General features: G+C 38.3%; 2 protein-coding genes across 9 annotated transcripts; both read right to left on the bottom strand.

Annotated features, from left to right (window-relative positions):
* Positions 1-577: 577 nt before the first annotated feature.
* On the bottom strand, positions 578-4,328 carry LOC116250345 (probable pyridoxal 5'-phosphate synthase subunit PDX2). Of its 3 annotated transcripts, XM_050076444.1 has the most exons (8): positions 4,205-4,310; positions 4,009-4,090; positions 3,757-3,884; positions 3,250-3,337; positions 3,090-3,163; positions 2,778-2,969; positions 967-1,064; positions 578-866 (listed from the first exon to the last, which is right to left on the bottom strand). In XM_050076444.1, exons 2-8 carry the CDS (start codon positions 4,058-4,060, stop codon positions 767-769), a joined length of 732 nt encoding a protein of 243 aa, XP_049932401.1. In that variant the 5' UTR covers positions 4,061-4,090; positions 4,205-4,310; the 3' UTR covers positions 578-766. The 3 variants fall into 3 exon arrangements, with proteins under 3 accessions (XP_049932401.1, XP_031479836.1, XP_031479843.1); XM_031623976.2 differs by having other exon boundaries at positions 4,009-4,328; XM_031623983.2 differs by lacking the exons at positions 3,757-3,884; positions 4,009-4,090; positions 4,205-4,310 and adding an exon at positions 3,457-3,718.
* Positions 4,329-6,136: 1,808 nt separating this feature from the next.
* LOC116251235 (uncharacterized) lies at positions 6,137-13,574 on the bottom strand. 6 transcript variants are annotated; one of them, XM_031625410.2, is made up of 7 exons: positions 13,220-13,574; positions 12,176-12,275; positions 10,778-11,280; positions 9,153-9,463; positions 9,020-9,076; positions 7,896-8,371; positions 6,137-6,669 (listed from the first exon to the last, which is right to left on the bottom strand). In XM_031625410.2, the coding sequence occupies exons 3-7, from the start codon at positions 11,170-11,172 to the stop codon at positions 6,334-6,336; spliced, it is 1,575 nt and encodes a 524-aa protein (XP_031481270.1). In that variant the 5' UTR covers positions 11,173-11,280; positions 12,176-12,275; positions 13,220-13,574; the 3' UTR covers positions 6,137-6,333. The 6 variants fall into 6 exon arrangements, with proteins under 6 accessions (XP_031481270.1, XP_049933120.1, XP_049933117.1 ...); XM_050077163.1 differs by having other exon boundaries at positions 10,778-11,154; XM_050077160.1 differs by having other exon boundaries at positions 12,180-12,275.
* Positions 13,575-14,649: the final 1,075 nt, after the last annotated feature.

Genomic DNA, 14,649 nt, shown 5'->3' with positions numbered 1-14,649 from the left:
CAAAGTTGAAGGCTCCCTTACAGATTTCGAATATCTTACCATAACCAAAGGTTACCATTTTAATCTCAAACCAAGGCTCTTCTGTATTTGCTGAAATTATAGTATTAGGAGAAAACCTTATTAAAAAACCAAATAGACTCCACCCAGTTTACAGGTCCAAACAAGTCCTGGGGAAACCTGTCGATGGGAATATTCACATTTTGGTTTATCCAGCTGCGGATATTTGGCTTGGGCACCTAAGAAGGGTCCCAATCTTCTGCCTTCTGCAAGTGGCATCCAGAACTTGGAGAGATGATCTTTCACTGGAAAGTGAAGCACCTTCCAGTTGAAATAAGCAATGTCCCTCTTCCTCTATCACTGGTACATCAGTCCAAAAGACAAGGCAGGCCAAACAAGAAAGTCCCTTGTTCAGGGCACCTTAATCGAATAAATTAGCAAACTAACTAAATGATGCAAACAGTAGCTCAACTATCAATGGTTAAGCAACATGCTAATCCATATTAACAGTGCACCGGAACAGTCTGGACTACCAAAAACTCTTTAGGCATGCAGCTAGTACTTACTCGGAGACTGGGAGTGATATAAGTTATACCCTTGTAAAACTTATTATTATGAACGGACAAAAGTTAACATAACAAATGATCCAATCAATTTTCAGTTTCTGTACATGTTGATCTTCCACCAAATTTAATAAATGAAAAGCAACAAATGCGAATCACTTGTGCAATTATTGGCAGAGAATTGCTAGCCCAGAAGGTTGTTCAATTTACTGAAATACTGGCAGTTGTTTGGCGATGTATGCAATAGTTTGGTCTGCAGATCCCTCATCCACAGGGCCATCTACCATGTTCATAAAAAAGCTATGCCTGCACATCCCCATACTGCCATCAGAAATCATTAACAACAAAATTATTTAGACCTACTAAATCGTGTTAGAAAGTCAAAGATATTTATGAGAATTAGTACCATCTAGTATCTGCCGTCAATTCAGGGTGAAATGCAGTTGCTAGCAAATTTCCTTGTTTCACAGCAACAATTACCTTTTCTCCAGAATTGTTCTGTTCCTGCAGAATTGAAAAACATCATGGTACACCATCAGCCTGACCACACCTGGCTTCGATACCAAGGGCATCTGAAATATCACATCAGGCATAAAGACCAAAATTACATCTACAGATTCAAAAATGGTCATTTTCCTCCAGCTACTTTTGGCTTTTCTCAAGCAAAACAGATCCAAAAGTGGGGAATTACATTAATTTTGTTAATTTCTTGGAAACAAATGGAATAGGCAAAGACTAGATCCAGCAGGAAAGGGAAAAGAATCAGATGGTGTCTGCAGAGCAGATGTTGTATTGCCACTTCAGCAAATGGAAAAGTTTCTTCTTTTAATTGCCTCAGTGCAAACTGTAGCATATATACGCCAGTTTCCATCTCAACCATTCACAGGCTTTCCATCAATTGCACATATGAAACTAGGGCAAAGCTTATAGATGGCCCATGAAACCACAATAACCACCTAAGTGATTGCTCTATGAAATATGTCATCTAATCACACATCTACAAAGTTCTCAAACTTTGTATATTGAAAAAAATATAGAAGTAAAATGAGCGAAAAAAGAATTTTTTACATACAAAAGGTTCTATATGCAGCACATGATGCTGAAACCAATAATGGCCCTACAGAGCCCAATCACCAATGGTGGAGTGCTCATTATATAGCAGCATCAAAAGGATTTTCACAAAATTTTAGACCAATCAATGTGAACATTTACTCATAACAAGAATACCAAAGACTTTTCCAACGCGTGTTCGCTCGATTTTTTCCTTGCATGCAGTCACACATCAGCATTTCAGTTTTTACTTGAAGATTCACACATGCACCTCTAATCATCTAAACTGGTTGTGCATCTTATAAGTAAGCTATTCTCAGCACACAGCTTCAGGTTGATCTTAACATATTCACCACAAACTGCTTGCACAAGCAAAAGCTCATATATTTTGCTTTCACCATTAGAAGACGCTTTGAGATTTGCTATTGTAAGGAAAGGAAATAATTCAACAGAAAATTTAGTAAAGAAATGAAAGCTTCCACTTGTCCTGAGTCCTCAACAACTTCTCTTGATTCCCTTTTGCCCGTCTGAACCTTCGTTTCTCAGACGTTCAGTGATTTAAAGCATTATTCTTCCAACCTACGTATTTTTCTGCCACACATATACATGTGTGCTTATATGCACATGTAAAAGATTTGCATAACTTTGACAGGTAAAGATCGTAAAATATACTGCTGGGGAATGCTTAGCCAATCTGAGACCAAGCCCTGAGTTTACAAACCCATGATTCAAGACGGATTTGACATACACATGGATAGTTCAAAGTGTATCTACTAGCAGAAGATAGAAAATCATAATATTATAGCAAATTCTATATGCTAGATCTCTGTATTATTTGGTTCAATATTCCAGATATGTTAAAGGAATAGAATAAGATTGAGGAATGATGGATAATGAAGCGCTGATGCTATATTCTCAAAATACAACAGGGACACTAAACGGAAAGCAACAAAAATCCACGTAAGAGATTCTCCATAGAAGGCCATGACTGTCCCAAGGAAAGAGAGTAATCAGCACATGAGGCAGCATGAGTCATAAAATAACAAGTCTTCCCTCGCTAAACATAATACACAAGAAGCGTGGTGCATTCGTCATACAGTTTCATGATTTACCCTAGAAAAATGAACGTAAACCCAAAGAAAGGAAAGAAGTTGAAAAGTGGAGAACCTGCTCGGTTTTGCTTTCTGAAGCTGTTTCCATTACTTGCTTTGATGGAACAGGATAATCAGCAAGGACTTCAACTGAAGGCCCTGCTTCCAGAATAGCAGGAGCACGAATGAAGATCCCTCGGAAATTTGGAGGACCGCCTTCCTTGTCTGCAAGAGTAGGCACGGAGAGCTCTGTTTCAAAGCTTTGAATCTGCAAGACATAGGAAAATAGAACTGAGTTAGCTAGCATTCTCTCCATAAGCATGGATAGCGTACTCTAAAAATCAAATGTAACTTTGATGAATGTCTATAAAAATCTTATTTCCTTAACCTGGCTTCCGAAGAAATTACGATGAACAAGACAATCAAGACCACCAACAAGTTCCTGTCCCCCCTGTTTCTGCCCTGTAAATTGCTAATACACTCAGAAACTCATTCCATATTCGATGTAGCTAATCGCGATCGATAAAGAAAACGTCAACGTCACTAACCAACTGCTCTGTCTGCCAAGAATATAAGCCCTGCACAGGTTCCCCAAACAGGCTTCCCTGATTTTACAAAGCTTCGTAATGCTGGAAACTGCAGATTCAACAACAAACGAAAGTCATGATTTCCCAAGCGAAAAATGAGCGGTTGGCAATAAGTTCAGATCGTAGAAACTTTCTTTCCACGCAAAAACAAGACTTCACAAGTGGCACCTCCAACATCCCCACTTCTTGAGGAAGACGAGAGAGAAAAAAAGCTTGGCCTAATTGAGAGCCCATTCAAGATGAAGCAAGAGTTGACAAAAACCATGAAAGTACGGGAAAGTAATGAAGAACAAAAAGATTGGGAAAGGACCACTTGTCAAAACCAGTAAGTACGGAAAGAAGAAAAAGAAAGGAAGACAGCGAAATAATGAAGTGGGGTATATACTATCGAGAGAAAATAAAGGAAATTTCGGCCATGGCGGTCTCACAATCTCATAAAAGCATAGGAGAAGGAGAAGAGGGCAGGACCAGGTTGTGGTATTCAGCAAGTTTGGCCATCGTGGTGCTCTCCCCACCAGGTATTATTAGAGCCCTCACATGCTCCAGCTGCTCCGGCTTCCGTATCTCCACACCCTTTACCCCAAGTTTATTCAGTGCTGTGTCAAAAAAAAAGAAAAAAGGAGCAACCAATATAAGAACGCTTCTTTTTCTTCTCCTCTTTCCTCACAAGAGCTAAAAACAGAAGCAGAAGAAACTTCATTCGGAACAAAAGAGAGAGACCCGTGATGTGCTCGTTGAATGAACCCTGCAGGGCGAGAACACCAATGGCCATGAGAGCTTCCTGGCGGTCTCTTCTGTTCTCCTTTAGTTGGTAGCGACGTTAGCAAACTTCTGATTCTACAAAACTGATGCCACAGGCACACAGAGACAGAGAGAGAGAGAGAGAGAGAGAGAGAGAGTCTGAGCGGAGGAGTACTTGGGCAGTCTCCAATTCGGTGCAGATTCAGTTGTCTGGTGCCAACGTTTTTCTAGACCATGCACCTTCCTGTGGCGGCCATTGCCCCACCCGATGCCACTCTCCTCCACTTTCCGCATCGTGCTCTCTTCCAACGTTTGCTCAGCCCAAAACGGGAAGTCAAGTTTCCTGTTTTAAGACCAATCTTTTCATCGTAATATTCGAAAAGAGCTTCAATTTTTTAAAATTTTATACTGATGACTGCTTTTGCTTTGTTCTAGAATTTAGTACTCGCTTTTGTGAGAGAACAATTTGGGTGTCGTGAGCATAAGAAGGGAGGGGTAAAAAAAAAATAGATAGTATGTTGTTGAGGTTTAGAGGACTTTGAGTATTATGGCTATAACATGCCAGGATCTAAAAGTCTTCCGCCTTTATTTTTAAGACTTTGTCCTGTTGTTGAGGTTGAACTTAAATTTTGACCTTAAGGTTTAAGGTTACATTTTGATCTTAAGATTTATAAGGTTATTCAAGACCCTTTCAATATAATGCATACCAACTAACTGCATTGTGGCTTTAGAGACTCAATGTAGGACTTACTTGCATTTTACAGTTAAGACTTTGTTCTTGTTTTCGATGTATATGAGCATTCACTTTTGAACTAAAACTCAAAACAAACATCACATTGTATTCTTGGCAGAGAGCTTTTTACATTTGATAAATTGACTGCATTGTAATATAACACAGTGTGACAAGTTTATAAGTGTGGCTGATTTTAGTTTTTTATATTCTAAAGCACTTTTTTCTTAATATGGAAAACATGGGGACTGCATAGAAAATAACATTATGAGTATTATTTAGAAGCGAGCCCACTTTTCTTTATAAAAACGAGCGTCTCTTGTCAGGTTGTCAAGCAAACGAGCCCTTCAAGGGAATCTAGTCGTGAAGTTTTAATACTATTATTGGGCTTTTTCAGAGAAAGAGTGAGAATCCAACTTTGGTTTTTCAACCTTTCAGAATGTCCAGGGTTAAGTGGGCCATAATTTCCTAAGACAATAAGATTAGTTTTCATATTTAACCGGTTTGTAAAAGAATACCTTTAAAATTGAGACATCTTTATCTTATAGCGCATTGCAGTCGAGTGTACATGACAATTTCTCTTTTATAAGAAATAAATTCAACATGTCTGATTTTTAAAAATTTTCGTGTGAATGAGTACGCTTCACATTTCTTTTCATGGTTTAAGTTTTTTGCTTTTCATGTGCAACACTAATTTCAAATGTTCTTTTCAAAATTCAGTTTGCAGCTTTGTGTCCAAATTCAAGCGTGAATCTATCTAAAATTTGAGATGTAATTACATGTAGGAATTGGGCTGATGCTGGGAGGGTTTAGGTTGGATTTCGACAAAAAAAAGGGGGTCATTTTGTGTTTAACTTTGAGGTTCACTTGTATGAAAATCTGATTAAGTCCAACTTGCTAATTCTTGGGATCAAAATAATTGTAGTTCACCATAAAACGGGGAAGTTTTCCTTTAGGGTCACCTCATTATAAACTCGAAAATCCTCGTATTTCTTATATGTACCTTATTTTTCATGAATAAATGTCAAATAAAGTCTACCTTTTGTAGAATAGAGAAGTCATTCGTCAGTTACGAGACGTTTTGTCTGTTTCATCTACAACAGTCTTCAGTTTTACATGAATCGGCTGATTCGAATCCATTTGGTGGCAAACGAAAAAAAGAAAGAAAAAAAACCTGTACGTCGCATTTGATAGCTCAGATTTGATATCTGACTTTAGATCTGTTTGGAAATATGAGGTAATAACAAATTAAGAGTTAGCAATTCGCAGAGTTCAGATTCGTGAGGGGGCTGAAATTCACTGATTAAAAGTTCGATTCAGGGTAAATTTTCTCAGGTTCCCTAATCTACTGAATTTTTCCGATGACACTCTGCACACTGCAGTAGCAACTGTTTCTCCGGAGCTGTAATCATTTCTGTTTATTAACTATTTGTACAGCAACTTAGAATGCAGACCATCTACGACGGGATAAAAGGACATTTTCTCACAAACCCAAATTTCCAGACAATGTTCTTGTTCTTAAATAAACCAGATTTTAACAGGCAAATCCCTTAAGGGAAGACCTAACTTGCTAGTTATCTTGATTCTTGATCAGGACCAGATACCGAGTTCTCAGCATTCCAGACACCGGAAGGAACTCTACGTCCCACTCGATTCCTCCTGTTCCTTGGCACATGCACATCAGAGAGCAAGCATAATTCCAAGACAGATGATTCTGGTGGTGGAGCTAAAGTACTGTGATTTTCTTCTTCTACCTTTCTCCCGTAAGGTTGGACTGGAACAGCTGGAAAAACACCATCCCTCACATTTTCCTCCTTAACTTGACAAGTCTTCTCAACAGGCTGACAGACCTCATAATTTTGCAGACCTTCCTCGGCGGCTTGGTTGTCAATGAGAACTTCATCAAATATCTACATAAAGGAAATGAGTAGAAAATCAACACAGGTCTAAGATAATAAAGATGATATTGTCCTACTATTCAACAGAAAACAGCAAAATGCAGATGTGCGCATTTGCCAAGTGGACTAAGAATCAAGTATGAAGATGACATTCTTCCAGGAAAACTATAAAACCAGAAAGAAACTCAACTACCGCTGAAACCTTCAAGATCTCCAATTTTATCTAGCACTCACCAAACCACAAATGAAAAAGAAATAAAGAAAATAACCTAGAAAGTAATGACAAGAACATAAAACTTCTGCAGATAAACAGATTCCTGCAAGATATTGCAACTAGTACAAGCTGCAATAGTTACAGGTCCCTCTCATTTCTGTTGTCAGCTCCTGATACAAACGAAGAACATTATAGGTGAGAACGAAACCGAGTAGCAAGTGCAAGGCTCAAGATATTCTAACATGTGCTCTTTTCATGGAGAATGTGGATCGCATTCAGAAGAGAGTGATTGTATATTCTCTTAAAACCTCCAGCAGGAAGATGCAAATCTCAGGGAAGCAAAATGGCATTCCCTTCCCCTTGCACCAAACAAATGGGGACCAGGAGGTGCTAACATAAGATTCATGCCAGAATGGGTAAGTAGTTAAACACCTTTTGAATTTTGGTGCAGCCAGCTTTTGCAATTGCATGTGCTTTTATCTAAGCAAGCTACAGCTTTCACACATAATTACTGTCAAAACACATGCGACAGAAACCTGCAGCCTTCCTGTGGACCCCATTAAAGGAACAAAAACGACTTTTTGCAGGAAATAGCAAGCCTAGAGTCAACCTTGTTGCTTACAAGACTAATCCTCAAAATCTGCATTTGTTTAATCTCTTAGACTCAGTTATATGTTGAAAAAAAAGGGTTAAATTTGCTAATTCCCTCCAGTTCACAAGTCTAACTGAAAAAGGAGGAAAGGAGGGGAGCTTCATCAGCCCATACCATCCCCCTCTTCACTAATTTGATAGAATAGGGTGAGCCTCCTTTCCGTCAAATACAAGAAAAAAAAAGGCACAACCATTAAGACATGCACAGGGAGTGTCAGTGCAATTGTCCAGAAATGTCACAATGACACTTCCTGATTATAGAAGTGCCCATGTAACATGGAAGTACAATAATAACTTTTAGTATAATATGCAAGGTGCTTCCATGTCTTACAGAAGTGTGAAAAAAGAAAGAGGCTCAGTTAAAAGTTCTTACATCTTCACATGAATCACCCATTGGAACCTGATCAAAGGGCATGTCGGCCAGAGAAAAAATACACTTCCCAGTGTCATCAAGATCAAGCATTGTTTGGTCCGCATAACTTGAGACAGCACTACCTGGAATGAACAAGTCCCCAGCTTCATAGTCAGACAATTGTTGACAAGGTGCATTAAGTCCTTCCATCAACTTTGCTTCACCATGAGCAGGTGAGAGGGGTGGGCTTTGCAGGGAGCTTGCTACAGGTTCTGCTGCTACACAATGGCTTGAATTCTCCACCAAAGATGCCTTTGCTGCATTTTTCAAGACCAACTTATTCAGCTGGTTTTTCAGCTTCAGGATGCGAGATTGCAAGCCTTCAATCTTCCAAAGAGCTTTCTCAAGGAAGCTCTCACTGTCCTTCCACTCAAAGGATGTCCAATCAGAGTTAACACCAAAATCCTCTGTGCTGTTATTAGGCTCTTCAATAACAACTGCAGTGACAACAATGACAAAATGAACTTTGTAACTAGTTCAACAAATATAACAAAGACAGCCAACTTTTCCCATTATCAAGTCCAGTCCCCACAAGCAATGCTTTGTTGACGTGGAGCAATTAGGGACATTGGCAGCTAAAAGGTCAAGAAGTGGGCTATGGAAACTATGAGACACAAGGAACACAATCAAGGCAAAAACTATGCTAGCAGGGTTTAGGCTGTTACTTCACTGTGCCAAAAAGACGGAAACTGCTGAAGATAGCTTAGCCATTTATCTACCTGTTGAAAAAATTTGAATGGAAATAAACTCCAAAAAGAATATGGCCTGATACAAAATCATCTCCAAGTAGAAAGATTTTTGGAGGTTTAGTTCCATGACCACTATTAATCCCTAATCTTATGAGCAGTAAGATCCTTCACCAAAACCAACAACAAAAACAAATTTTTTGGACAAGGTAAGATGAGTTTTAGAAGCCAAAAGAAAATCAAACTATTGATTTTAAAATCTTATAAAATCTTACCTGCACATTTAAAAATATCATTGATTTATAATGCTTTGAATGTAAAGTTCACATCCATGCGTGTGCATGTGACTGCAATCACTGCACCAGCAAGAGGGAAAAAGAAACGAGGAAACTTCTGTACCTGGGACACTACTGCAATCATCATCGATGCCATCAACATCAATCTTCTTCTTCCTTTCTGTAAAGGTTATAGAAAAAATTATACACAAAATCAATTGATTGGAAGGCTGCATGCACAGATCTCAGATAAGTACCATAATAAGAGAATAATGGGTGTGCTGACATGTGTGCCTGTATATCAACCATATCCTCTATTCTCTTTCTTTTCCTTCTCTTCTTAATCTTTGTTTCAAAGCACTGGCTGGAAAAGGGAATGACCCTGGCAGCAGAACTGTCTAAAGTTGCCTGGCTATACTTCAATTGCTTTCCATGTTCTATTTCCAAAAGCAATCTATCATATTTTGATGCTTGAGACTGAAGCTCCTTTATCCGCAATTCTAACCAATGGCACCTCCACATGAGAGGATGACGGTACTTCTTCCAATCAGCAGTCAGTGTCTTTTTTCTGCTAAAATGTCAAACACAGGACAAGCACAAGAGACATAAACAGTATTTCCATTATAACATATTCCCTTAATCAAGGACGTAGCACATGTTAAATCAACTATCCCCTCATCTTAGTTGTCAAAGTCCCAATTTAGTCGGCTGGCTACCCCAACTAGTCAATTGAGTAGGTTATCAACCTGTGTTCAAACTAGCAATTAGTTACTTAAACTAGTTAATTAACCAGCCTACTAGTTCATCAGCGAACTAATCCCAGGCCTATAAATATATGTAGAACGCCTAGCCATATATTTTGTTTGTATTTATTTGCATATATATATATATATATGTATGTATATGTATATATATATATATACATGTGTGTGTATATATTCTATGATTTTTTTTATTTTTAAAAAATCTGTCCAGATTTTCCGAGATTTACCCGAGAAGAGCAATTTTACCTAAAAATACCTCAGAAAAACCTTGCCGAAATTTTCTCAAGAATTATATTTGTGACAACAGCAATAGCTGACATGAGTACATGAAGGCAACTGTTGTATTACTTAGCACATACAATAACAAAAAGTAAATAAAGAAAAAAAAATAAGGAAATAAGGAACAAACATTTATGTTGCCAAAACATTACATACATAGAGGCTATTGAGTGCATAGGCAAGCCTAGGCTTAATGTTATAGGCATTTTTAAGTATCAGGTCACATAGGAACAGCTAGCCTAGGCAATCTGCCAAGCTTGGGGGCTAACGCAAGCCTAGGCATAAGCCTACGTGAACCTTTGACAACATAGGGTAATATTGTGAAAAACTCAAAAATATTGCATAACTTTTCCTCTTTTTTCATTTTCTTCAGTTTTCAGGATATTAACAAAATACTTTAACATTGCAATGTTTGCGTGCATGCATACACAGTTAAAAAGTTGATGATATACCACTTTTGGAGTTTTGAAAATTTTTACTATTTTAATCACAATTTTTCCACTTTATAATATTTTTAATTGTTTCTCTCCCATAGTGAAGTAAGGTGCCACGTAAGTATGTTACACCATATCACTGTTTTAGAGATATTGTTTAATTTGAAAACATCACGCAAGTATGTTACACCGTATCACTGTTTTAGAGATATTCTTTAATTTGAAAACATCTAATGCTTCCCAACATTTTCTCGAGAAAATTATTGGAATTTACGTGCAGTTAACCATGTTTAGCTTTCAGGTCTTACAATAAGCAGTATTAGATTTGCAGAGCATGTTATATACCCAACAAAGTTAACATAAAAAGGTAAACTTTTGTACATAATAAAGGACATGGAAAAATACCTCATGAACAACCTTGACATATCGTTGTCACAATGGTATTGTGATTCTACTTCGAAATCAACAGAATTCATAGTAGAACTTTCACCATCTGAGTCAGTATTTGAGAAGGAACTAGAACATTCTGTTCCCCCCCCAGTTGGAGAGAGTCGCATGCCAGTATCAACATCTTCAAGAATATCAATCACTTCATCACCTACCCCATCCAAATTACAATCAGAATCCAGTGCCTTCTCCGGATCCACAATGTCCTTACCTAAATCGAAAAGCTCTTGATTTTTCCCAATAACAGTTGCTGTTGTTTCATGTATTCTGGTTGTCTTTACATCAGATGTCGTAAAACAGTCATGGTAATTTTCTTTCTTGACCTTAATCATTGCCTGTGCAGGAGACATCATTTAAAAAAAGAGGCTATAAACTTAGCTCATGGTGCTGTGAGTGCTCCCATTAGGGCAAAAAACTATCATTTCTGCATTGATCAGACCAAGTTCTTCATAAGAAATTGCCTATAACACGAAACAGAATTAGAAGAACGTTACATATTTGCAAGAGATATGTAAGACATCGGAGCTCAATAATGACAATTTTTTCTATCTACAGCATATATAGAGTGATTATGTCAACTCAAAACTAGGACAAATATAACCAGTAATTTTCCCTATTCGGTGCCAAATGCAAATTGAAGATATAACCACCAAATAACATAGAGTCAATCAACTATTTATTCTGTTCCATTTTAGCTGAGACACAGCCGAAGGGAAGGACAACAAACAAAAGGGTAGAACCTCATTCATTTGTGCTAGAATTATAATTCTGGAATAGCTGGAAGAGGAAAAAAAATTCCAACTTCCCGATTGGGCATGTGCTTGAAAGTCTAAAATATTAATTCCAGAAATCATTCTCACATATTTGCTGCTACAAGAAGAATGGCAACCTATGTGACATGGGTACATGTAATTTGCGCAGGTACCGGTGTCGGTACGTGGGTACAGCGACACAGGCATGAGCGTATGGCTGCATTTTAAAACATTTAAAATTATATTTTCAAACTTAATTTTTTCTCTAATTTTGATTTTTCCCTTCTTTTATATTTCCCTTCCACTAAGATTCTATATTCTCCTCCCATTTTTCTTTAATTTTAAGAATTTTTGTGGACTATTATATAATATATAAATTTACATATACACTATGCCATACCCCTGTACCCAAATTTTCTAAAAATCGTCGTACCCGTACCCGCATCTCCATACTCGGACCAGTATCGTACCCGTAACCATGTGAGATAGATGGCAACTAGGATAAAGAGCTTACTATCAGAGTGAGTATGTTTCCAATCATACATTAGACCACAAAGATTTGCTCAAAATCAAGTTCACTAGAATAAGAACGATCTAATCATACCTACATCAACCAAGTCTGGAAAGCTGCTGGATGAAGTTGATTGTAGATTAACAAGTCGGAAAGCTCTTTGACATATTTTTTAATTGCTGGGGAACCATCACTGCATGATATTTAGCAAACCATGAGCCATATATCAGCTTCAAGTTATGTCTATCTGTGGCATTATGAGAATATTGTGAAAGGACTTATTCAATAAAGAGATGAAACTAGCTTGCAATTTGATGCATGTCAACGGGAGAAATGTTCATGTTTCAATACCAGTAACATACAAAGGCGAGAGAGTTGCAAGTCCGTTGGATATTGAGATGAAAACCAGTGAACAACATAAAGACAATTAAAATTAGGGTTGTTCCGTTTCTTTGTTAACAAAATTACTACATGTTAATTTGAATCGACAATCAATTTAGTGTTGTTCACTTGAATTCAGTTGTTTATGCCTCAACATGCTATCAACGTGGTTTATGTTAATTGATCAACATAGGAAAGACATGTATATTTAGCAATTTAGCTCTATGTAACATCTAAACTGTCGACTACCTATTTCATATTTCACACGACAAAAAAACAGCCATAGATTAAAACAAATTTCAGTCAGTCACTTCCAAGCTTTGTTTTCCTCAAAATGATCACATTTAGACTCTTCAGTCAAAAATTTCAGATGACCGATAAACCAATGAAAGAGAACCTCCACATCCAGTGATTTTCAGCACGGTGTGGAGGACAGCAAGAAAGTTGGCACAAAAGAAGTTCTCAATCACTAAAATCAGATTTTCTAACATAAAGCAACGCAATCTACATCAGTAACTTGAAGTCTAAATAAAACAGACAGACGGACAAACAAGTAGTCAAGACTTAACAAACCAATCAACTTGAAGTCCAAACAACACATATAGGCAAATAAGTAGCCAAGGCGAAAAGATAAAAAGTGAAGGCAGAGGGCCAGGTCAAGCAACCACATAACCGCGTGAGCTAAGACGGATCGCTCCGGCAGAGAGAGAGAGAGAGAGATGAATATGTAGATGAAAAAAAAGGAAGACGGTGTACCGATGAGGAGAACGGCACCCCTCCGGCGGCGGTGGATCGGAAGTCACAGGAATGGCACTCTATCGAGATGGAAGCGCCGGCGACGATATGGGTTGAGCGAGGGAAAAAGGGGCGGCGGTCTGGCTTGACGCTGCCGGCGACGGATTGAAAAGCAGACGAAAGCAAGAGCGCGGGAAGAGGGAGAGCGAGGGAGAGATGGAGAGAGGGCGGGGTCCCGGGAGCGGTGAGTGAAACCGTGAAAAGGAAGCTGCGACCTGCGAAGCCCTAACGGGCAGACAAACCGTCCGAGATACTCTTTTTCCTTGATCTCTTATCGAAGATTTTCAATGGCGCGTTTGATGCGCTTCTTTCCCTTCTTGAAATTTGGGAATTTATTTCTCGTTGAACGATGTGCTTTGGACGACCCGTAGGAGAGCGCATAAATAACTCGAATATAATTTAGAGCGAAATTAAATTATTATTGTTCAATTGTTGGGGGCAACCCAACAATTAAGTTTTCTCTCTCTTTCTTATGAAATGTTCGACCGTTAAAAATTCACCGACAGCAAACCGTCTATGAAAGGGAGCCAATAATTTATAGTACAGTGACTTCTTAGGTGCATAAATCCAAGTACATAAGTTTGGATTTTCAGTGGGACCCTTCCAAAGCTAAGCGAGATGCAGAAGTTGCGGATTTTTTTTTTTTTTTGGTCTTCCGATCTGTATTTGAACAAGTGTTATTAGTTAAAACTTAAGACATCTCCCACCACAGACCGGTTCTGGAAAGTCAGACATACCTTAGGTTTCTATCTGTAGACTTCTTTCAAGCTAGATACTTGCCCTGCTTAGTGGGCTGTTTGTTGTAGACATAATTCATCTCAAGATCTAACACTGACTGAACTGATCAGATGTGCAGGGACGTAGGTAGGGCTGTAACATGAGCAGAGTTGAGATCAAGCTCAGTCAGCTCGAGTCGACTTGACTTATATATTGCTTGGCTTGAGCTCGAGTCGAATCATATAGGGTCAGTTCGAGCTCGATTTATTTAAGCTTGTTTACCAACTCCCCATTTCACTTGATCTCTTTTCTTGGTTTTAAGGTTAGAAATTACAGAAAAAATGATAACGTAGATTAAACGTAGCTTACTTAGTTTAATCGAGTCTAGTTCAAAATAACTCAAGCTCGATTCATTTATAAACTTGAGTTTTCAGTTCAGCTCCAACTGGACTCTTTTGTAAGCAAGTTCCAGTAGAACTCGAGTTGGCTAGAGTCATTGTACAACCCCTAAACACAGGGTCCTCGTGTCCAACTGATATTCGTCTAGCTTCCCAGCCAAGTTTCAAATTAAACAGGTATCTGTGCTCGAATCAGGTTTCAAATTCCCAGCCAAGTAAATAGTCTCGTTAACACCTTACACATTTTTTGCTGTATACTTGTATTTGTAAACACTA

This window comes from Nymphaea colorata, chromosome 1 (assembly GCF_008831285.2).
Source record: "Nymphaea colorata isolate Beijing-Zhang1983 chromosome 1, ASM883128v2, whole genome shotgun sequence".
NCBI classification, from domain to species: Eukaryota; Viridiplantae; Streptophyta; class Magnoliopsida; order Nymphaeales; family Nymphaeaceae; genus Nymphaea; species Nymphaea colorata.
This window is presented reverse-complemented; position numbering and strand designations above follow the sequence as displayed.